General features: G+C 39.4%; 6 protein-coding genes across 9 annotated transcripts in view; 2 read left to right on the top strand and 4 right to left on the bottom strand.

The window, feature by feature from the left end:
* The first annotated feature begins 691 nt into the window (after positions 1 to 691).
* On the top strand, positions 692 to 18846 carry reep1 (receptor accessory protein 1). Of its 2 annotated transcripts, XM_088400244.1 has the most exons (10): positions 692 to 837; positions 1953 to 2025; positions 2228 to 2304; positions 2394 to 2514; positions 2741 to 2854; positions 3055 to 3217; positions 4013 to 4209; positions 4957 to 7689; positions 15817 to 15887; positions 17101 to 18846. In XM_088400244.1, the coding sequence occupies exons 1-8, from the start codon at positions 806 to 808 to the stop codon at positions 5026 to 5028; spliced, it is 849 nt and encodes a 282-aa protein (XP_088256370.1). In that variant the 5' UTR covers positions 692 to 805; the 3' UTR covers positions 5029 to 7689; positions 15817 to 15887; positions 17101 to 18846. The 2 variants fall into 2 exon arrangements, with proteins under 2 accessions (XP_088256370.1, XP_088256371.1); XM_088400245.1 differs by lacking the exons at positions 692 to 837; positions 4957 to 7689; positions 15817 to 15887; positions 17101 to 18846 and adding an exon at positions 1772 to 1884 and having other exon boundaries at positions 4013 to 4854.
* On the bottom strand, positions 6803 to 7875 carry mrpl35 (mitochondrial ribosomal protein L35). The gene is made up of 4 exons (XM_088400246.1): positions 7754 to 7875; positions 7408 to 7579; positions 7166 to 7310; positions 6803 to 7095 (listed from the first exon to the last, which is right to left on the bottom strand). Exons 1-4 carry the CDS (start codon positions 7782 to 7784, stop codon positions 6907 to 6909), a joined length of 537 nt encoding a protein of 178 aa, XP_088256372.1. The 5' UTR covers positions 7785 to 7875; the 3' UTR covers positions 6803 to 6906.
* Positions 7963 to 11267, bottom strand: LOC148385399 (uncharacterized). Its single transcript, XM_088400243.1, has 9 exons — positions 11093 to 11267; positions 10312 to 10479; positions 10112 to 10250; positions 9759 to 9847; positions 9536 to 9599; positions 9253 to 9341; positions 9063 to 9175; positions 8623 to 8779; positions 7963 to 8539 (listed from the first exon to the last, which is right to left on the bottom strand). The coding sequence occupies exons 1-9, from the start codon at positions 11139 to 11141 to the stop codon at positions 8382 to 8384; spliced, it is 1026 nt and encodes a 341-aa protein (XP_088256369.1). The 5' UTR covers positions 11142 to 11267; the 3' UTR covers positions 7963 to 8381.
* Positions 11619 to 15639, bottom strand: LOC148385398 (cilia- and flagella-associated protein 99-like). The gene is made up of 15 exons (XM_088400241.1): positions 15223 to 15639; positions 14993 to 15137; positions 14824 to 14918; positions 14641 to 14747; positions 14392 to 14569; positions 14179 to 14259; positions 14034 to 14102; positions 13864 to 13950; positions 13704 to 13789; positions 13425 to 13629; positions 13188 to 13329; positions 12962 to 13113; positions 12695 to 12900; positions 12190 to 12385; positions 11619 to 12087 (listed from the first exon to the last, which is right to left on the bottom strand). The coding sequence occupies exons 1-15, from the start codon at positions 15334 to 15336 to the stop codon at positions 11965 to 11967; spliced, it is 1986 nt and encodes a 661-aa protein (XP_088256367.1). The 5' UTR covers positions 15337 to 15639; the 3' UTR covers positions 11619 to 11964.
* LOC148385396 (cilia- and flagella-associated protein 99-like) lies at positions 16517 to 20087 on the bottom strand. Its single transcript, XM_088400242.1, has 15 exons — positions 19652 to 20087; positions 19446 to 19590; positions 19257 to 19354; positions 19079 to 19185; positions 18846 to 19011; positions 18661 to 18741; positions 18510 to 18578; positions 18347 to 18433; positions 18196 to 18281; positions 17736 to 17940; positions 17508 to 17652; positions 17277 to 17425; positions 17006 to 17211; positions 16724 to 16922; positions 16517 to 16648 (listed from the first exon to the last, which is right to left on the bottom strand). Exons 1-15 carry the CDS (start codon positions 19763 to 19765, stop codon positions 16538 to 16540), a joined length of 1968 nt encoding a protein of 655 aa, XP_088256368.1. The 5' UTR covers positions 19766 to 20087; the 3' UTR covers positions 16517 to 16537.
* Positions 17115 to 23507, top strand: part of zfyve28 (zinc finger, FYVE domain containing 28) — a 19106-nt gene continuing 12713 nt past the window's right edge. Inside the window, exon 1 of one of the 3 annotated variants that reach the window (XM_088400240.1) lies at positions 17115 to 17226. In XM_088400240.1, coding sequence (XP_088256366.1) covers positions 17200 to 17226 — 27 coding nt within the window. In that variant the 5' untranslated portion in view covers positions 17115 to 17199. Of the gene's footprint in view, positions 17227 to 20673; positions 21111 to 23507 lie in introns of those variants that run through there. The other 2 variants (XM_088400239.1, XM_088400238.1) reach the window with 2 other exon arrangements.

Raw genomic sequence — 23507 nt, 5'->3', positions numbered from 1 at the left:
TCACATACAGTACAAAGGATAGATTTTAGACTGGCTTCTACAGCTCCAATCTTCATTGTATTAGGTGTTGCTCAAAAAAGCAAATGCAGACACCCCTCTTTTTAAAGCAATTCTCTTAAAATGGTCAGGACAATATTTCCAGTGAATGCTAGTGTTTGACTGTAACAAAACATTACTTGATTAGTGGCTTCTAAATTCCAAGTGAGAAGTGGCACCAGAGCTTAAGTCCTACGCAGAAGCACCATTTGTTCAAAATCCAAGTCTTATGACACATATAAGTAAATAATAATTTTATTAGGAACATCTACACTGTAATGTGAAAACTAAACTAGTGCGGTTTTGATTCAACAATGCATTATAATGAGCTGTTTCTATACATTTGCTTACATTCTTATATAAATTAAGCGTTTTTTTACACTACTACAAACTTCAATATGAGTACTAAAGTATTATTCTCTTTTGCACGTGACATGCCTTAAACCAATTTGAAATATAGCTTGGTAAAAATGTAATTTTTCTTTGCAGATTAAAATTATATATCCACATTTGTGTAGTTATTATAACCTGGAGTTTGCTAAAAAAAAATTGAAAACACAGTGTATTAAACAACTCCTAATATGTTCGAAGGCGTGCCTCGTACGTTGCACTAGTGCCTCTTGTGGCCACACGGAGTATTGCCCGTCGTCCGTGTCTGCTCGTGCTTGTGCTCGTGCCCGGCGCTTCCACTCGCCTGTCATCATCACCATCAGGAGGAGGAAACTCCTCCTAAGCAGCAGACAGCGCATTCTGTCGCCTCTCCAGCGCAATGGTTTCTTGGATCATCTCCAGAATTGTGGTGTAAGTCATTAATTTAAAAAAAATATTTCACTCGCGAGCATGACGGTAATTACGAAATTGCTTTGTTTTGTTGCCTTTTGGAAGGCGACGCTCGACATGTCTCCTTCGAATCTTGAAGCAGGAAGGCTTTTTTTCTTGCTTTTTTTGGTAGTATGCAATGCAAATGTCACTGGTTGGTATGAACCAGACCTAGAGGAATGCTAGAGGTGGGCCTGTTTATTTTTATCAAGCGTTTAGTCGCTGCCTGACGCTCTCCGGTGTTTTGTTATTGTTATCATTACGATACATTAGCCAAATAAGCGAAGGACCAATGTGACTGGGCGGTTACTCAATAATAACGTGTTGATGTCCTGAAGGAGGAAAAACACAATAAGGGATGGGTCAGTCTTCTCAGGTTACAACCATGTTATTGAGAGCACGAAAAGAATAAATGTTCATAGAAATGTACACCCCTCCCTACCTCACACAAATGAAATAAAATCTCCTATTCCTACTAAGTTTATTTAACCCTGTAATGAGGGAGCGCCATATCATGCTGCAGGGTGGGCGAAGCCTCACAAAAAAAAAAGCCAATTAAATTTACATGAGTTTTTCATTCACAGTGGCCTAACCCAAACTAAAGCCTATGTGTACGTACAGTAGACAAAATGGTGATCTCCCGACAAGTGGGTTCTATTTGTGCTGAGTGCATGTGGGTCAGTAACTTGATCGGCTCGTCCTCAGCTGTTGGCCGGGCCACGGTGCGCCTTTAGCCGGGTCGCAGGTGTCTTTACGCAGGGTAACTTTGCACATTCGGGTGGGGAAGGGTGAAAGAAAAAAACCCAACATAGCTTACCTATGTCTGACTAATCATTTGGAACTTTATCATAAGCACGATGACGTCATTGTTACATCATTATGACATAGAGACATTGTCATGCTTCATGTGGCATGAAAGGATATAACATTGTAAGTAGTTCCCAATTAGCTTCCATAAATTAATATTGTGGTGGGATTAACATTGACTACAATGTTTACCTTTCCACAACTAATACATGCTCTGTTCACGTATGTAGATTCATATCTTTTAATATTCTCCTAATGTAATTTTCCATGTTAATATCATTTTCTTGCAGACTTGTGTTCGGTACGCTTTATCCTGCCTACTCGTCTTATAAAGCCGTCAAGTCCAAAGACGTAAAGGAATATGTAAGTGCATTATGTTTTTAATTAACGGTTCAGTATTCATTGTTTTTGAAATGCCACAAAATGCCACAAGATGGCATAAATACTTGTCTTATAGGAAAGTAGTACATTGGTGTCAAGGGACTAAATTTAACAGTTGAGACAAACTTTGCAAATTATTATTTATCTATCTTGGTAATCATCGATTAATTTTCCTGTGTTTTAGGTGAAATGGATGATGTACTGGATAATATTTGCCCTATTTACATCTGTGGAAGCATTCACAGATATGTTTCTTTGCTGGTAAGTAGTCTTGATGTACTATGACTACGAGTGATTGTGAGCGGTAAACCTCTTGACTGTGTGATTGTGTGTCATTGCATTCACACCAGGGTTCCTTTCTACTATGAACTGAAGATAGCCTTTGTGGTGTGGTTATTGTCGCCGTACACTAAAGGCTCCAGTGTGCTCTACAGGAAGTTTGTCCACCCGACTCTTTCCTCTAAAGAAAAGGTGAACATTCACAACTTGTTTGGCCACTTCCTGTTGTCCAAGGGAAAGTGACATCATCCATGGTTTTGGTCTATGCTATTGATTCCTCTCATTAATAGCATCTCGGGAAAATGTGGTTTTGTGTTAATTCACTTCTGATGTCCGCATCTGTGATGGAATGAGTTTGTGATCTGAGATGACTCTCACCGAGAGACACAATGTTTTATTGTTTTGTGGCTTGTCCCAGGATATTGATGACTACATCTGCCAAGCCAAGGACAAAAGCTATGACACGCTGGTGCATTATGGGAGAAAGGGGTTGAATGTGGCCGCCACCGCCGCAGTCATGGCTGCAACAAAGGTACTGCAGACTCTGAACATTTTTGGTTTTGTTCGGACCTAAAAGTGCTTAAGTCAGAAAGTGATTTATTTTTCTGTCAATTCGGATTAGATGGCTGTTGAGTTGAACTTTAAATATTCAATTGAATCACTCACTGTATGAATTTGCATACACATTTCAAATGGAACTTTCTATCTCCAACCTGCTCTATCCTGTCCCAGGGCCAAGGAGTTCTGACGGACAGGTTGAGGAGTTTCAGCATGCAAGATCTGGCAGCGTACGAGTCGGACACGGCCAGCTCCGCCCAACCAACGAGAGTGGAAGCAGCAGCTCAGCACCGGGCACGCACCATGATGCGGAGCAAGTCTGAGAGTTGCACTAAAGGTGAGAAAGAGAGAGCATAAAAACAGGTATAGAACCTTTTTTTTTTTTTTTTTTTTTTGCGCTCAACGTATCCAGATATTGTTTGGTTCACTCTTCTTTCTTTAGTGCCCCCCCTTTCCAACTCCCCCTTAAACCTCCCCCTGGCACATCTTCCTGTTTGGACTGGGCAAATGAGTCCTGTGATAACACTCACAAACTACAGTAGCTGCTCAGGGGATTTATTCCTTATGCAACATCATGTGAACAATTTTTCTTTGGTGCTATTGTTCTATTTTTTCTTCTCTTTATTCTTGTGTCGCTAAAATTAGACTGTATTTTGAATATCATTTCAAAAGATGTTCAATAACAATCCCATAAAAAGAAACCCTTGGGTTAGGGTTTAAAATAGGGTTTCAATCTAGGGTTAGGGCTTCAAAGTAAGCTTTCAAGATATTGTCATTGCACAGTGTGGAGGACGACTAATAGGTTCAAACGTTTTAGTTTTTATGCTGACAGGACATTTTCATGGGATTAGCTGCCAATAAAGTTACTTTCACATACGCTCAAAGTCTATTCTTAGTTTACGATAAATGTCAGCAGCGGGTTCACTGCTTGAGCTCAATGTCACGCTCATGGAAAGACATTTACACTTTTGCAAATTGATAGTCACGTCTCATCTTTGTTGTTTACAGGGAATTTAATATCAACTTTTTGTCCCTGATGGTTAAAATTGGTTCCATCACTTTGAGCAATCACAAGAATCAGTCAGTCAGAAAGTTGAAGGCAGAATTCATGATTCACCTCCACCCTTTTTAGATATTGACATGACTGACTATGAGGTGTTGGGATTAAACCAAAGAGAGCCAGAGGACATGCTGACACCTGATCCCTCCCCACCCTCCACGCCTTCTCCCACTCCTCCAGATCTGGAGGAGCAAGAGAAGAGAGCCAAGGGTGCGCGGGGGGCTTCAAACTCTCCTCAGCTTGAGCTCGCAAAAAGAAAAGCTCCCGAGGTACCCGGTCTGCCTGGTTACTACGAGTGCTCAGCTGCCGCCTGCCTCTAACATGCCCCCCCGTTGAGTGATCCTCCACTCACGCAGTGGCTTTTTTTAAATAATTGTTTTAAAACACTGTGTCACTAAATGATCTCCATGCTTTAGTGCATTTGCAGCTGTTAACACTTCACTCATAGTGAGGTCGAATTGGACTTGTCGTTCAGTGTGTGACTGCATTTGGAAATCTGGCATGTAAAGGTCAAATCGAAAGAATGTATTGATGTGGATTGACTAAGTGTGTTTCACCACATATTTGTTTTATGTATCATGTTTGTCTTAATGATTCGACAGAATGAATTTCCTGTTAAAAAAAAACACTTGCAGAAATCTATTTCTTAAATAATTAATATACAGCTGGAAATTTACATCAATATGTTTTTTAGATCATTTAAATTTTGTAAAAATGGAGAAGGAACTTTGCAGAACTCGTTATGAATCTATTATGAAAAGAGGTGAGTGGTGATGATCTTTTAATATTATATAAAAGAATGTTGCATTTCAGAAAATGCAAAATTTTACAAATTAATGTTGCACTCAAATGTGATTCAATCAATAGGGCAATTTTTAAATTACTTAATTCGAAAATTAATAATAATTTAAAAAAATTCATCTAAGAGTTTTTTTTTTTCTTTCATTATTGTTGATAAAAGCCATCAAGTGCTTTTCTTGATCATGTGGCTGATGTTTGCTTTTCTCCCTCTGTAGCCTCCTCTTAGGGTCTTAAGGCCTTTCACGAGATCCAGAAGCGCCGTGTGTTCTAACACCGAAGCCATGTGAGCGGGTGGGCCATGCACATCGACGCCTCCAGCTGCCTCCAGCTTGCTGCAACACGTAATTTTGTCCCAAAAAAAAAAAAAAAAAGAACCTTACGTGACTGAAGCGGCACTGCTTTGGAATTCGGTTTACCAAAGTGACCTCTGATGACATGTCGATATGATAGTTATGATAAATAAGGACAACAAGCGAGAGCTCCATGCTGATCAGACCTGCTCGAGGTTATTATGTGTACAGTGTTTTTTTTTTTTTTTCTCTGTCAGGTTTGGTTGGGCACTTGCATGTGTGTCTCGCCGTGCATTTTTAGTTTGTGCTACAGAATGTACTGCAGCTCATTTGTCAACGGTCATGTAAGTCGCCATGGGTCGATAAAAATTTTAAAAGTGCAGAAAAAAATCATGTGAATCCTAAAAAGATCAAAAACATCAAGTCGCCGTGGTTAATATATTTACCTTTAGTAAAGCCTTAATGGGAAACATTAAGTATCACATAAGTACAGTTAGGGCCATAAGTATTGGGACAGTTTAAATTTGGAATGTTAGAAGACTTTGACAGTTTTCACAAAAATATGGCATTTACCATTTTGGATTTAGCAATTTGGGAAAATGAAAGTGAGCCCCCCAATATTTCTGGACCTAACTATTTTTTCATATCGTGTTCACATTAATTCATTTTGTTTGCACTATGAAGTAAATATCAACCACTGCCCTCAATTCTAAATATTGACTTTAAAAAAGGATCATGCACCGGTGCGTCTCATTAAATTTGAATATTGTGGGGAAATTGATTCAACCATCACGGTAGTCGTCACTTTCACAGAAGGGTGAATGATTTTGACAATCTATAGTAACCCTTATTTTGGTCATTTATTAGGTCATATAATGCAAATCACAATATCACTTATGTTAAAGCATTAGGTTGTATTTTCGATTTTGAGCATCTCTACTGTGGATTTTTTGAGGGAGATTTTGCAGATTCCCAATTTCATCATATAAACTGTATGTGTTTTTTTAATGAGAGGCTGCCTGGGACATAATTCAGTATTACTAAAAAGCTCACAACTGAAATGTACTACTGTACCGTACTGAAAGAGGTAATCTTGATTTATGACCCTGACGGACCTCTCAGCATTTTGTCTTCATACTTTATGATGTGACTGAGCCTTGGCAGCATTTGAGTACGGCTGTCTGTAGTTTTCTTGTCATCAGTACAACTTTTATGCTGACACAATAGCTTCTCAGGTACAACTGTCTTGTTTACACACCACGCCATTCACAAGGATGTTGTAGATACACTCGCCATGCACATCGAATATCCTTTAAATGGATGTGATTTCAAAAAAAAAAATAATGGGAAAGTTGTGTTTCAGCATTAGTATCAGTATTAGAATTAACTTTCTTCCTATGCAAGGTGGAGAAAGATCATGTTCCCAAAACACTTAACCCACAAATACTCAAAATAGACAATGTTTTTGATGATTACATTATAATTGCTCATAAATGTTGCATGTCCCTGGGAAGACATAAAATGTGAACAGTCACTGATAGAAAAATAATTCCCCAGCCCCGCTTTGAATGGAATTTTTATGTGAATTAATGTGAATCTGTCAATATTATTAAATGCTTCCACTTTGCAGGGTAATCTTAAGAGTTTTTGTTCTGGCAGGCCAGAATGACTTCAAATTGATGTGCGCTACATGTAAAGGTAGCAGCAGTGATGTGTGATGACGGTTTATTGTTGGTTCAAATCACTTGACAGCCATTAAACACAAGGCAAATGTTTTACGTGACTGACTTTATTGTTTTCGATTGTGTTTGAAAAAACACAAAAATGGATGCAATGACTGTAGTTACATATTGAAGCAAGATGCCAATACATGAATTATAACTTTAGATTGACTCTGTCATGATACTTCTGGTATGGATCATCCACAAACCAGTTCCTCCTTTTCCAATATCGTGTTGTCATTTTATCTAACAGTTTACATTGCGTTTTATTACAAAAGACATGCTCCCTCAGTCGCTTTCGTCTGGCCGGTTTCTTTCTCCACAATTTCTTCTTGTATCCAGCCTGTGTATGACATTGGAAAAACCAACATTAGATCTTTGTTAAACAAAAATATGCAGAAATAGGATCATACCTTGCGACGTATCCAAAGTCCGCAATGGAGTCTCATGAACCGTTGTGTGACAGACTTTACAGACTTCCTTTTACCTTTTTTTACACTGTAGTATGTCAGATTTCTGCTGGGCTGCTGACTCAAAGGGGGAATAAAAGCAGACACCCTGCAAAATAGTATTCAGAGTCCATTCATTCATTACCTATTCACTGTAAAGGGATTTTTCTATGGTGGACTATGCACCGTAAATTGCTAGTCTTTACCTTTGGAGGAGGCCACACCGAGGTGGTTGGCGGACTGCAGCAGGAAGTGGAGCGCATATAGCCGGGGCGGCACGGACACAAAGACGGGGAGCATTTTGGATGAAGCCGGACAGCCGAGCCACGTTTGTTGTTCGAGTGCATAGTGAAGCAGATAACGGCGACCTCAGCAAGCCTGTCCAAGCACAAGGACATGTAAATGTGAGAACGACAACCGAGTGCACAAGGATTTCCGTGCAAAAAGACTAGCATTCCTTCCCTGCACACTTAAAGACATATCATAACGTAAGTACCATAACGTAAGTACTACACCCCGTGAATATTCACAAAATTAAGGATAAAAACATACCTGACAGGCTCCTCGCCAAGAGGGCCGCCATGTTTTTTTCATAAATACGTCACTACAGAAGCCTGCGTGGACCAAAATTTGCATAACACAACAGAATGCTACCCTCTAGCGGTAGCTTTGTGACAACGCCGTACAGTTGAGCTGCTTTTTTTGTGTGTGTATTGTAATGTTGTATATATTCTCTTGACTCATAAAAAAAACTTAAAATGTTAAGCTGAAGACCTTTTATTTTTTTTAAACATAGAAACATCTTAAAAAAACGTACTTAGGCAAAATAAAGAATTACATTGAGATGCATAAAAAAAAATTGTCATCATGATCCATATGCTGTCGTTGAGCATCTAACTGCTGGTTGCACCTACAAGTCTAGAAACAAACACACGAGTGCAAGGGAAAGCAATTATTCCAGTAAGAAGTGCTTTTTATGAGAAAGGAAAGGCTCCCACCGAGTCCTGGCATTCATCTGCTTTTGCAGCATGACACTCCTAATCCAATAAGCTCACTTACAAAAGGGACAGTGTTTGACAACTGTGAACCTATCAAACTAGAATGCCTCACAAAAGAGGCAACACATGCTTCAGTAATGCACTTAATGTACAGTATGTCCACTTTTGGGCTCTCCTTTGGTTCACCAGCCAGCATACACAGGCTCTGCATCACAGGGGATTCCATAATAGCGACCTTGAGGCCTCTCTTTGCGTAATAGCGGCGCACGGGATGCACTCAGCTCCCCATCTGTGTCTCTCATTTTGCGTAGGACCATTATAATTATGAAGAGTAGAGCCACTAGAAGAAAAAAAAGATGCAATTAATGGATGTTGAGCTTTAATAAAATATGCCATTTCGTTACTTTCAGGGTGACAACTTACCCCCTCCTCCGATTACTAGTAAAGCAATGGTGACTGGGGCCAGTTCACATGCGTCCCCCGATTTGCGAAAGAAAGTCTCCATGCAGTAGCCTGGAGCTGAGCTGCCCTGTGGACAGAAGGCATCGCTCGGACAATGGATGGGGTTCACGTCTGGACTCTGGGAACATAACAAAGCCTGGAGTGAACCTTTTAAATCATAGATATCATCAGCAACATTTGCACAATGGAAATCCAATGCAAATTTTGCCTTCACAGAAGTAGAAGTATTTATTTAATTGTCTGGTCAAGCGGTGGTTGCATCTTGAACTGGTTGCCAGTTAGTCGCAAGATTTCTACTTGTCAACCCTTATGTATTTGTAGTTCGAGTATGCAAGTGGTCCTAAAATTTTGGTCTGTCTATGCATAGTCTATAATTTTGTGGGAGAATGAGAAGTACTGACTGGACAGTAATGGTCTTCTGGGCAGACATCGCAGTTCTCTTGGCCCCAGTGGATTTGGAAGGAGCCACTGCTGCAGATCTGACACATTGTCTGATGAGGACCCTTATGCATCCCTGTCCAAAATCCAAAAATCACGTCAACTATTAAAGCTCTCGACTGTTGCAGTTCTTATACAGAAACTCAGCCGAACCTGGCCGACATGGAGTGCAATCTTTTGCTGCAGACTGCAATGCCTCTGACCCACCGGGACACGTCTGGCATTGGGAGCAACCAGAGGAGCTTTCGAGAGAAAGAATATTTTTGACAGGAGTTTGATTAACTAATACAGTTGACAAAAACTCAAACCATCTTTTCACGATTCCCATAGGTTACACCACACTGGCAATATGTGATGCTCAAATTGATTGACAACGATAGCGAATCTTCACACCGGTTATAAATATCTTGCATAGCAGAGGCTTCTGGAGACTTACTTGCAAAAACTCCCTCTTGAACATGGTGCACACGATGTGGAACTGTGCAGCGAGGAGAAGAAACCTAAAAGCAGCACAGTCACGCTCATTTCTTCACATTATAGAACCAGTTATGCATGGACCAAGGAAGACATACTTGCAAAATACAATTTAGGGTTGATTCAAATGTCTATAGCTATTTAATAGTTCTGTCGTGATTGTTATTTTTGTTCTAGAAACCCACCAGGGGAGCAACTTGCACAACTGTCTGCACCAGTGTTGTTGTTGAAGGTTCCAGCGGGACACGGTACACACAGTGGGCTCCCGGTAAAACTGTCAAAAAATTAATAAGATTAGAATTTTGGGTGGAGGGATCAACCCGGTCAAAGATTCCAGAGTGTGCTGTGCTACTCCCAGTAAAAAAAAAAAAATCTGCATGTCGTTTATAAAAGATATTTCACTCCTACTTACTAGTACACCAACTTGTTTTTGAAATCACCCAGTTCAATTACAAGTGAGTTTCTGATACTCAGTGAAGTGAATTTCAAGTATTTTTGCCTTAGTATTCCTCCCAACGCTAGTCGTCGATGATCTTACTTTGTGTAGGAGCCTCGCCTACATGGCAGGCACTGCTGTTGTCCAGCCAGGGGCTGGTAAAAGCCTACAGTGCAGGGTTGACAGGCTCCAGGAAATAGACACAGCCCAGGCTCAGAGCAGCATGCACACAAGAGGGTGCCTAAAAATAAAAAGTCAAATATCAACTCTGCTCCCAAAAATTGTCGATCCGCTATACTGACCGTTATCGTACTGCGATCCGGGAGCACAGGGCTCACAGTTGGAAATGTTGAATGCAGAGCAACTGGGGGTGGTGCTGCTGACTGGAGCGGAAGTTGGCAACAGAGAAGTGGCATTTTCTACCAGAGTAGTGGCAGCGGGAGTGGGTGTGGTTTGACTCATCACCATGCCTGCAACACAAATATGTTTGGAGGGTGACTTGGAGTGTGCAGGAGGTTGACTCAGTCCTGTGACGCACTGAATCGAAACTCTCAATATTTGTTTTCAAATTGCTGCACATTCATCTGTCTATAAAATACAACCGTAAATATAACTAAAACTTATTTCCAGTTTAAGGCTGAATATATGCCGGAAAGTAGAACCAGTAGGTATAAGCGCATCAGCGAGACAAGAGAGCACATTGTGTGGGTAATCACATTAGCCATGTGCTTGAGTGGAAACCATCTTCCTCAAGAAAAGCAGTTATTCAGAGAGGCAGGATCATGTGATTTGGAGCCATAATTGGACTGGCAACAATTCTCCAAATATGAATCGAGATTCATAAATAATAGGAGGAAATGAGGCAAATCGAAATAACACATGGATTTCACTTTTCATTGTTTGTTCCTCTTTGTTAACAATGTAAAGCATTACAACGTTTCTAGTTTACTAATTTACAAAGCAAGAACTTCAACTAAATCAGTAATATGGAAAATAGAGGCCATGCATATGAATAGGAACATGAGTACGGTTTAAAAACATGCTAGACATGTTTATAATTCTTATATAGACATAAATACTCACCAATGAAGCAAAAGGCAGAGATTAGGGGCAAAGGTCCCCAAGGGTCCATCCTCCTCTCGATGGTCCGTAACTCTTCTCCTCTTCAAAATTCATCTACAGCATCATCTGGTTCTTGACAAATCACTGACAACTTTTTTTTTTTCCCCTAGCGAAACTCACTTGAAGTGGGACTGGACTTCTCATTGGCGTCATATGACAAAATACAAATCATGTGATTTTGCTTTAGAAGGGGAAAAAAAGGGGGAGGGAGACTGGTTGAATTGGGTTTTTACGCAAGGCTTCCAGCAGGAGTGCTAATGTGGAAGGTAAATCCATTCGAGGTGCATTCACCACGTCTTTTTTTCCCAGCAGTTTGAAGAGAGTTTAAGATCTCATTGACCCATTTTTTTTCTGTATGGGAAGAAAATACTGACTTGATGCATAAATGATGGTGAAAGAGGCGATGACAAACTTTCTGTACATATGGTTTAGCAATTTCGATACAAAAATAAAATAATTTACAGGATTTTATAGATGCACTAGAGACTCAAATATAAATGTTTTATTTATATATTACTTATTATATTATTATCATCATACATTTAATTTGTATATTTTTTCTGAATGAAGCCTACAACTGTAAAAAAGAAATCTTATATAAATATAAAAGAATCTGTAGATATTCGATTTTTGAAAAGTATTTTGCTGTGTTTAAACAAACAATAATGTTTATTATTGGTGTTGTAATGCAAATACAGTGCAATAATAAACAAAACACACTGTTAACTCAATGACTCAGTCGAACAGTGGCAAACATATTGTCTCATATTATCTTTCACGTGGCTTCATATAACTTGCTAGTGTTGTAAGAATCTCCACAAATAAAATGGAATTCATTTGAATATATTTCTTGAGGGAGCTCCTCCTCTTTGAGAAATAATATGTGAGTCTCTCCTATCGATGTACTCTTCTAAGCATTGCTCCAAATCCTCCCAGTTGATTTTCTTTAATCCATCCTGTGAAAACATGAAGTCATTATTTTCTATGACCATGACAACCGTAACACAAACACTAAACAAAGACAACAAGTCATTTATTGTTGTGGATTTCACACTCACTTTGCCATGGGTCTTTATGGTTCCATCAGGGTGTGTTGCTGAATGCTTGGATGTCTTGGCTTGGTTACTTTCGTTTTTCTTCAGTTTTTGACACTCCTTCTTCACCTCTTCAATCTTCTTTTGCAGAGCCAAGACTTTTTTGTTCTGGACTACGGTCTTCTGCAATTCCATCTTGGATTTCTTCTCCTCCTCTTTCCTGCAACACACCATATGTGCCTTTTCATAAACAAGTCGTTTTCCACGACTGCAGATCCATCCATCCATCCATCCATCCATCCATCCATCCATCCATCCATCCATCCATCCATCCATCCATCCATCCATCCATCCATCCATCCATCCATCCATCCATCCATCCATCCATCCATCCATCCATCCATCCATCCATCCATCCATCCATCCATCCATCCATCCATCCATCCATCCATCCATCCATCCATCCATCCATCCATCCATCCATCCATCCATCCATCCATCCATCCATCCATCCATCCATTTCACTGACCTGAGCATGGTGGCCATCGCCATGGCTCGACTGTGGAGATTGATATTCTCCATGTCCCCCAGCAGCAGCTTCTTTTTTTTCTGCTTCTCCTTCTGGATGATGGCTCGTTTCTTCTTCTGCTCAATCGCCTCTGCTTCCTTCATGAGGAACAGACGCTCCTTCAACTCAGCGTGGGACATCTCCACCAGCAGCTCGTGACCTGCAATCTGACGGAAAATAGAGAAAATGGTGACGCGTTAGCTCAAATCAATCTTCCCTTTGACTCACCTCTGTACGATCAAACATGTTGCATCGGATGTTGGGGAAACATTCCATGGCGTGGATTTCACTGATGAGTTCCAACTTCTTGGTAAGCTCTAACTTGGCCGCCTCTTGTGCTTGCCGAACAATCTCTTGATTGTACACTGCAAAGTCTTTGACTACAATTTTGAAATGAGATGGAGCCATTAAAATCAGATATGAGGAACGAATGAAGTGACGTGAAGATGCGTACCGGCACTCTGCTTGGCTTTCTTCACCCTCTCTGTAGCTTTTTGGGTGTTGCTGTGACTCTCTGTCACTTGTTGCACTAATTCTTTCTTTTCTTTTTCTTCCTCCAACTTTTCCTGGGCTTTTTGTTCAGTCCGCTTAACTGTCTGCAACGTAGCAAAAAAAATCATCAGCATCAGATAATGTGTGCGAATTTGGAGGTCTGTGTTTTTTTTTAATTGTTCTTTTACAAGTTGTTTACCTCTTCTCGTAGGATCCGCGCAGCCTTCTTGTTATGTTCTACTTTTTGTGCACGGGCCAAAACGGTTTCCCAATGACTCAGAATAACATTGGCATGCCTCTGCTGAATCTTTGCCAAAAAATCCTGATGGTCTTTCACGAGCATTTCCTTCTCCTTCTGTAGAAAAACTGAAGGCTCGTTTGCTCCTTCCACCAGATTCTCTATTCTACACAAATCGGGAGAGAAATTATCATTATTGATAATATAAGTTGCATTTAAGTTATGTATTGATAAAGTCACCTCTGCAGCTTGTCCTCCACTTGGCGGTCATGGAGCACACGCCGCCTCAGCATGGCTGCTGTATTGAGTTTGAAAGGAAGGACATCCTGAGAACCAAAGAAAAAAGAAAAAAATAGGTCAAATTGCTGAATAACTATAAGAATAATAAGGAACTTCTCACCTTAGCTATGGGAGGAGGTGCCCTAGCATTAAATGCTTCCAACCGCATTTTTGATTCCATATCTTCTCTTAATTGGTACATCAGTCGCTGCGTTCAGAAAGAACATATTGAAAATTAACAATATGACAAATTAATAATATTAATATCTATTTTGTATTTTGGGTTCACACCTGTGTGCAATCTGTTCTTCTTGGTCTTGCAAATCCAAACTCTCTTGAATTAACCTCATATAGCAGCTCCTTCAGCCATCAACAGAAAGAATGAATGAATGAATACCTTTCGTATTGATTATTTAGACACTTTCAATTGCTGTACCTCAGACATTTCATGGTTCCTTTGTTTTATTTCTTCTATGAGCTGGGCCAATCTTGGAATCCTGTATGTGCTGCCAGGTATCTGCACACATTACAGGAATGAAACATCCATCACAAACTATCATTATGCAGAAAAGTTAAAAAAAAACTTCTATAGACAACATAAATGCATTAAATACATTAAATTGTATTAATAACTACAAATGGGGTTGACTTGTTTGTGTTTATCCGGTGGAGGGCTGAGTTGAAGCTGACGTGGAAATGATGGTTTATGTTTGTAAAAGGAGAACTCCATCGGGTCAGTAGTTTTGGGTGGAGCTTTGCGTAAGCGCATTCCTCCAGACACTTTGGCAGCAAGCTTCTCCATAAGTGGTTCAATCTCGGAGCGCTTCCTACAGAACAAAAGTTATTCACAGCTTCGCGTTTCATACCTTGAAAGTTTTCGCTGATTCCGTTTTATCACCTGAGCAAGGGGTCAATCCAGTGGTCCTTCACATATGCAACATCATAGACACGATTCCACTCATCTTGTATCCAAGTTGTGAGGTTCATGAAGAAGAACCTCAGGAACTAAAATCAAGCACATTCTAATAATAGCTTACTGTGCACGTGATGCTATTAACTGATTTTAATGTAATACTCTTACATTGTGCATGCTTTTAATGTCCAGAGATTTGACAATATTGCTGAAAGCCTTAAGGCCAAGGTCATCAAAATGGAATATGGTGAGGTAACAGATGACTAAAAAAAAGAGAACATTAATACATCAGTTTTTGACATTTAAAATCACTACAAATGTAGCAGTTTACACTTACCAACAAAATGGTTGTGATAACGTTTGGATATAAGTTTGCCACCCTGGCCAACGAAAGGATTGATGACAATGTCCAGTAACTTCTTGTACTCGATGCATCCAGAGACGAGATCAAGAATGAACTTCATAGACTCGGGTTCCATGTCCTACAAAATGTATCCAGTAGTATTGATAAAGTTCCAATAATTAAGATGTGTAATTAACTTGATTACTTGATCACATTTTATTTACCTGCAGCTCCTTTGCTGCATCTTCTATAAAATCATCCAAACTTGCTCTCCCTGCAGTGAACTTGTCGAGGAGGAAAATTGCCTCCTTCACAAGTTCTCCATAGTTTTGCTCCATTTTGCACAATTAGTCCAACATCAACACAAATTTGTGAAATTATCTAAAGTTAGAATAGGAAACAATGTCAACACATACGGTTGATATGAGACACGTAACGGCTGACGGAACGTCATGAGACGTCGAAGTATCAAATATCCGATACAATAAAAATTGTAGGTCATATTACGTATTAATTGTGACGTTTTGCGTTGGGTTCGGGTTCAATGGGAAATTCGTCTACTCGCCATCCCTAATGAGCGAAGAGGCGCGGCACTGCATAATTAGAGTAGGGATCGTTTCTAAGTGTTTGTCAATTTGAAAACTCTTCATTTTTGCTATTTTTAATTTTGTTTATTATGATCGCACTGGACGACATCATGAGGTGACAGCATCACACGAATATGTGTCATGACAGGAGAAATTTGAACGTCATCAACTTTAAAAGTGTCGAATCGAGTTAGGTTGATTGAAATGATGATCAATAAAATCTGTTTACAGACGTATGGGGATCACGTGCTGCACGCAAAGTTGCGAAAACATCATCGACTGTGACAGCTCGGTCCGAATAGGTAAGAATTTCAATACCTAAGACAAAGGTTTTATTTCTTGGACATTTTCAGCACAATATATAAATTGTATATATTTGTATTGATAGCTATAATACGAGGGACGGCGCCAGGATTTTTATATATTATATAAATTATATATTTTTATATTATTATATGTTTTTATTATTATACAATTTTTGATAGGTAAGAACTTCAATACCTAAGACAAAGGTTTAATTTCTTGGAGATTTTCAGCACAATATGTAAATTGTATATATGTATTGATAGCTATAATACGAGGGACGACGCTGGGATTTTTATATATTGTATAAATTATATATTTTATATTATATGTTTTTAATTATTATACAATTTTTAACAAGTTTTTCTGTGATTCCCAACCGGCAAATGTCTTGTTTTTGTAGAGTTTTCTTCCGCCCACTGGAGGGCACTAAGCTATTAGTTATGGTTGATGACATCTTAATGCGTGACCCTTTTTAGTAGTATTTTTTTCCCAGGTAATGTCTTTTCCTGACCAACTTTACCCCTGTGAGTGGTCCCATTTTATTTATTAATAGTTGTGTGTGTGTGGCTAGTGTTATCTGCACATTAGGTTTATTATGGTAATTTGGTATTATGGAGACTTAGACTTTGTATGTTTACAAATTCATTTATTTTGGGGTTGTTTCTCTCTGAGATACAACTTGAGAGTCTTGCCTCTCGATATACTCTTCCAAACTCTGCTCCAACTGCTCCCAGTTGATCTTCTTCTTCAATCTAGCCTATTAAAACAAGGCACACAAATAGTGAAGATTGAGAAGGTTGTAGTTGGAACAAGGCAACGACAACTAACTTACTGATTTGGATTTTATGCTTGCTTTGGTTTGGGTCTCTGTGTTTTCAATTACTGCTGCCTGCTTTGGTTTGGTCTTGTTTAGATTTTTCATCATTTTTTTATATTCTTGCTTTTTCTCTTCCAACTTTGTTTGTCGTCTCATGACTGTCTTCTCTCGAATCTGCTGCTGTCTAAGCTCGGCTTCCCGTTCTTCTTCGGTCCTGTAACATAACAAAATTACACTTCACCTTTAATTATTTCCTCAAAATTTTAGTGGGACGGAGGAGGGTCACATTCGGCTGACCTGAGAAGAGAAGCCATTCCCATGACTTTATTATGGAAGTTAATATTGTCCATTTCCTCCAACAGCAGCTTCTGCTTTTTCTGTTTCTCCTCTAGGATGCAATCTCGTTTCTTCCGCACTTCATTCATGTCTGCGTCCTTCATGAAGTTCAGACGCTCCTTCAGCTCAGCGTGGGACATCTCGCCGAGCAGCTCATGACCTGCAGTCTAATAATACAAGAGGTGAAATGTAATACATAATCAACTTTTAATGACATGCTTTCAACACTCACCTCTGTGTCATCAAATTTGAACCAATTGACAGGACAATGTTCAATTGTGTGGAGTTCATTGACGATTTGAAACTTCCTGTCAAGCTCTGCTTGTGCTTCCTCTTGGGCTTGACGAAGGAGCGCTTGAGAATATTCTGAGATTTGCTTTGCTGTTGTGAAGGAGTAAAATAGATTGTACTTGAATAGGAAACGCTGATTAATGCGCTTTACGCTTTTTAGGAATGTGCTCACCGACACTTTGCTTGACCTTCTTCAGATTCTCTTTTGCTTTTCGGGGGTTCTTTTTACAGCTTTCTGACAATTGTTGTACCAAGTCTCGCTTTTCGTTTACCTCTTGAATTCTTTTCTGTGCGTTTTTCAGTTCTATTTGAGACATCTGCGAGAAAACCATGAAAACAGACGGGCTAATATTAAAAGCATTGTGTGATCTCGTATTTTGTGAGAGGTTAATGCATCAACCTCTTCCTTTTTGAGCTGAGCAGCCTTCTTTTTAAGTTCTGTTGCTTTTGTGCGGTCCATAGCAATCTCAAGATGGTTGATTAGTGCGTCCGCATGCTTCTGATCAATTATTGCGCTCCTTTCTTGATAGTCTTTGTCGCGCATTTCTTTTTGCCACTGAAGAAAAGAAGAGGGCTCATAGCCCCCTCCCGCCAGATTCTCTATCCTGTCAACAAAGAAAAAAAATTTGAATTACTTTTTCTCAGTAATATAATTAATTCCCTTATGTATTGACTCGGAACTAATGAAATAAATACACCTTTAAAGCTTTTTTCTAACTTCAATGTTAAAAAACTAGAGAGGGTATTTATTTTTATTTAGATATTAATAAATGCTCATTTTTGTTTTGCATTGCGGTTTTTTTTTTTCTTAGTTTGCAACTACATTTCTAAATACAATTTAAATCATAGTCAAGCTTTACCTCTGTATCTCTTCCTCCACTTTGCGGTCATGTAGCGCCCTCTGTCGCAGAATTGTGGCACTGTTGAGTTTCACTGGCCAGGTTTTCTAACAATTGTAGAGCAAGTTAATAAATATACAGAATTTTTAACCACTAATGCTGCATTTCTCACCTTATTACTTGGAAAAGGCTGACTTTTAAAAGCTCTATTGAACTTGTGTTTTGAGTCCAGCTCTTCTTTTAGCTTGGCCATGGCTCTCTACATTACACATTTGAATGGTAGTAATGAATATTTTTTCCCACCCACTGCTGAAATCAGAAGCAAGTGCTTATACCTTTGTTTGTTCAGACTTTTGTGGTCTTGCACATTTAAATGCCGTCAAGTTAGCCTCATACAGAAGCTCCTTTAGTCATGAACAGAAATATGTCAACACAATTTGTGGCAAATAGAATATAATTTTATGATAATGACAAAATGTGCATTACCTCTGTCATTTGTTGGTTCCTTTGCTTGAGCTCATCTAATACCTGAACCTCTTTGGGAATTGTGTACATGCTGTTTGGTACCTAGAAAAATCACAGAACTGGTAAACACATCACACACTTGCCATTGTGAAATTTAATAAACTGTTTTGATTGTCATTATGAAAAATATAAGATAACATACTCACACTTCTTACTGGCCTGTATTTTTCTGGCGCAGAGCAGATCTCAGGCTGAGGTCGAGATGGTGGTTTACGATTACAAAAAGAGAATCCTATAGGCTTAGTGGTTTTGGATGGAGAGTGCTCATCAGCTACGAGCTTGTTTAGGAACATCTCAATCTTGGAGCGCTTCCTAAATGACAAAAGACTTCAAATAACTGCTTTTTTTATGTGAAGTTTTCATTGACTGCTTGTAGCACCTTAGCAGTGGGTAAAGCCAGTGGTTCTTCGCAAATTCAGACTCATAGATACAACTCAACTCTGTTCCTATCCAAGTGGTGAGGTTTCTAAAGAAGAAACTCAGGAACTACAAATACAGAACAATTTACAAAAAAACTCCACAACAGATTGGATCTTGCGGTGCAATTATATTCTTACCCTGTGCATGATTTCATTATTGTTCAGAGATGTAACAATGTTGCTAAAAGCCCGAAGTCCAATGTCATCAAGGTGGAATAGACTGAGATAACAGATCACTGAAAGCAATATAAATACAACATATTGCAAATGTCTATTTAAATATTTTGGTTTTATGTCAAACTCAAATGACTAGTTGGTTTAACTTACCAACAAATTGGCTGCGAAAATATTTCGATAAGTCTCTTCCATCACGGTTATAGAAGGAATTGATAATTATGTCCAGTATCTTCTTTTGCTCAATACATCCCGAAACAGTAAGGAGCACAAACTCCTGACGCTGAGGTTCCATGTCCTGGAAAACATTTACAGTAAAGGTTTTTGGACTGAAATTTAATATGATCATATTGGCTTGCCTCCAGATCTTTTGAAGCATCTTCAATATAGACGTCCAGATCCTTTTTGCTAGCTGGGAACTGATCAATCAGGACAACGGCCTTCTTGACAAGTGATCCATAGCTTTTTGCCATTTTAAGCCCTACACAAAGAGCTGGAAAAAAATACGAGTGAGAAGTTCAATTAAACACGCGGAGTCAAACTATATTTACATTTAATACACACGTGCCTTAAAAAATAAAAGAAAAAAGACAAAGATTTGAACGCCGTTAGTGTTCTTGTTTTCCTTGTTGTCGTGGTGACGGGTTGCGTAGCGACTATAATGTAAACAGATGAACCTTAAAACACGTGTATGGCAATTCTTTATCTTACAGACGATTTAAAATGTTTGTGTTTTCACAGGATTATCCTTTCTCAAGTTTAACACATCGGATTTTGGATGAGCAAAGCTGTCAATATTTTGATCCTTTGTCCACGGTCATAACAATAATTACGTCATGTTTCATGACGTAAAGCCCTGTGCTGCCTTCCTTTACCATTGGAATTTACAATGCCGAAATTAACCTCAAACATGCCATTTCGCCCAGTTTAAACAAAGGAATTTATATGCAGGAGATAAGCCCCAATTTTATTTTCAGGAATGCGAGGTGACTTCACTTTACTGGGCTTTTAGGAGAGCAAAGCAGATTATTCAAAACGAGTTTTGACCACAGAGTCTCACAATATATCGTGTGTCTAGCTAAATCTGGTTAAACTAATCTGATTTTCCTTGAGCCTACACTGTACACAAAAGCATTTTCTCAGCTAATTTTCTCACATAAAGAAATGCATTTTATCCAGTTGAAAAAAAACAGAGTATGAATTTCACCGCATTTCATCTAAAAACCTAAAAACGAACTCATTGTTCGCAAAATATCTATTTGAGCTGGTTCTCAAATGAAAAAATGATTTCAAAAGTGATTGCCGTCATAAGTGAACGCATATAAAATGGGTTATAATCTAGGTTTTTGTGATTTCCGATGTTTCGAGATCGGTACTTGAATGCATCACTTCCTGTGAAAGTGGGAGGTGAATGTTGTCAACGTGACTGTCAGCAAGTAACGTCGGACGTGCAGCGAGAGGCGCAGACATCGGCCAGTGCACTCGCTGCTGGAAGCCCGAGACTTTGGAAGTGGCAGGACGGGGGATGACAAGCGACAAACCCCGTAGGACGAGAAAATGCGGAAATAAGTCGTTGTCTCCTCGGATCGTGACTGTCTTCCTTTCGAGCCATTTTGTAGCATTAGAACAACTTACTGCACGTTGTTTTATCTGATTTATTTTCTCGTATTTTAAGCCACCGTCGCTAGCTAGCTTAGCAGCGGAGCGAAGCTGTCAGGCATACAGGTACTGCCGGAGAAGCGGACGAGGGCTCGGTGACAAAAGGAAGGTGGCGAGGTAACGATGAACCGCTTTCGAAAGTGGCTCTACAAGCCCAAGGTAAGTCCCCTGGAATCCACACGTCATGTCAGCAAATTGTTTAAGCCATTTTGTTTGTATTTCATGGGCGGCAGTAGGCAGCGGCAATTGGGCTGCTTCGGTTCGGTTCTGCTGGCCCGCAACATCGGCTTGCATCTGCTAATGTTAGCCTGCCGGCCGGCTCTTGATTCTTCACGTTGACACATGCAGCCAAGCTGATCCCCCTCACCCCCGCCCCCCTTTTTGTTTTTGTTGACCCCTTTTGTTCAAGACCCATGTTGGGGAAAACATGTTTGCGCGAAAGCCCAATTCCCACAATGCATATACACACGCACACTTTTTTATTGTCACGGTTATTACTGCACACCGATTGTTGACACTGCTGCTTTGAATCCTTTTCGGACAGGCTTGTGCAAACTTGTGCTCAAGGGCTACTTTAGATTGTATTTGGAAGTGGTTTGAAAGGGTTAAAATGAACGTTAGAATAAAAAGATGAAAAAAATTTACATACATTCATTGATAAATATGATAGAAAAAAAAGATGAAAAAAGTATATTCATTCATTGATGGGGTGAAAATAAACATTCACATTATAATACAAATAATAAACAAGTGTTTTGATTTACTTCCTTAAAATTGTTGACATAAATCCAGCAGAGTGCTTAGCACAGCTTTTCTGAGGCGCAAACTTCAGCGCTGGCCTAGCCCTTAATGTGAATGGACTAGTGTCTAGTCCAGAGTGTGTCCCAACTCTTGCCCAAAGTCAACTGAGGTCGGTTCCAGCTCACCCAAGCACTATAGAAAATGGATCATGAGGAAACATCCAAATAGTCAAGATATTGTGTGCTTTTGGTGTAAATGAATGATCACTTAAGCATAAAGTTGATGACGACATCCTCATTGGTTTAATGAGTAATTTGGTGGATTTTATTTTTGCGTTGATGGGCTCAGCTTTGGTCACATTTGTACTTGTGAGAAGCCTCCGCTCGACTTAATCTGCTGCTGTCAGGTCCAGTCATTTCTTTTGGAGTCAGGAGTTCTTGGATTTGCTGTAATTCTTCAGATCATGCAAGCAGAGCAGGTCACGGGTACCTTGTTAAAAATTCCAACTGCAGCACTTTTGATAAGTGGAAGGACTTTTTTTTTTCCTTTTGTTTTTTTTCAGCTTTTAGGTGTAAGGAATGTGAAGTACTTAATGCATCCCTTTGACCGTCGAGGTATATTGTATCAATAATTTTGATGTGCTGCATCATCACTATACGTTATGTTTTTCCCAGAGTTAAAGCAGAGTGTGTTCCTTAGCCAGAGGTCGATTTAAGAATGATCTATGCGGTCTGCCGCTCGACAGTAATTCTGTATGTGTTCTATTTATAGGGACCACTGTGTGCATAACTGTCCTATTGAAAGTCTTGTAACTGTACATTATTGTAATGCACCCCCTTCTGGAGCACCTTGGAACATTTGCATAAAACTATCAAACTAAACAAATTGGTTAAACTTGTTTTACCTGATATATAAAGAAAGAGTAATAAAAAAAACCGCAAGCTTAAGTTATGCTGCGAACCCTCCACTCAAATTCACAGCATACATTAAAATTAATTTTATTATTTCTGCACAGTAAATTGGCATAAGAGCTGCTCCTAAAAGGTTCTCAGTGCGCCATAATGTTGATAATTTGTGGTCTGCAGCTCTTTGTGTGATGTGTTCCTTATAATCCCTGAAGTTGAACACAGTCTTTGTTTGAATTTCAAAGCAACAGACCTGATCAGCAGATATTGATCGCTTCTAATGTCATAATTTGCCAATCGATCAATGACGTCTTTTCAGCCAAGTCACTAAGAATTACCATGATCATCTGTGGGTTTCCAGCAAACTGTTTCCCTTCAATGTGAGTGAAAAACAAAGCGCTAAAAGCCTCAGTAATTATACGGACCAGTATGACGAGACAACCGCAGTAAAGAAAAGCTGGAAGAGGAAAAGATAAACCTGTTCTGCTTTTTTATCTCTTAGCGACAAAGTGTTACTTGACAATCAGCCCCCACCTCCTTATAATTGTTGTGACATTTATGATCAAAACGCTGTGTATCATTTTCAACAATAAGACATTTATTATTGAACTTTTTGGATAATGGATGGATTATTGAGAAGTGTTGCATCAGCATGCAGCAGAGATTGCACAGTCACTGGGTTAACTTGGAAGCAGAAAAGTATACTGCTGCCGTATAACTATCAATACATCAGTGACTTGCCTATTTCCCAGTGAATGATGACGAGAGTGTGACAAAGCTAAAATCGGTTGGCTTGGTTCCCGTTGTCCCACAGAGGTCCAGGAGACAAACTCATCTCTTATCAGTGTGTGTTGGGACCATTGCCCTGGACTTTTACGATCACCATGCAATGCAATGAATGTACTAGTAA

The sequence above is a fragment of the Syngnathus floridae genome, chromosome 16 (assembly GCF_059516105.1).
Source record: "Syngnathus floridae isolate MCC-2025c chromosome 16, RoL_Sflo_1.0, whole genome shotgun sequence".
Classification (NCBI taxonomy): domain Eukaryota; kingdom Metazoa; phylum Chordata; class Actinopteri; order Syngnathiformes; family Syngnathidae; genus Syngnathus; species Syngnathus floridae.
This window is presented reverse-complemented; position numbering and strand designations above follow the sequence as displayed.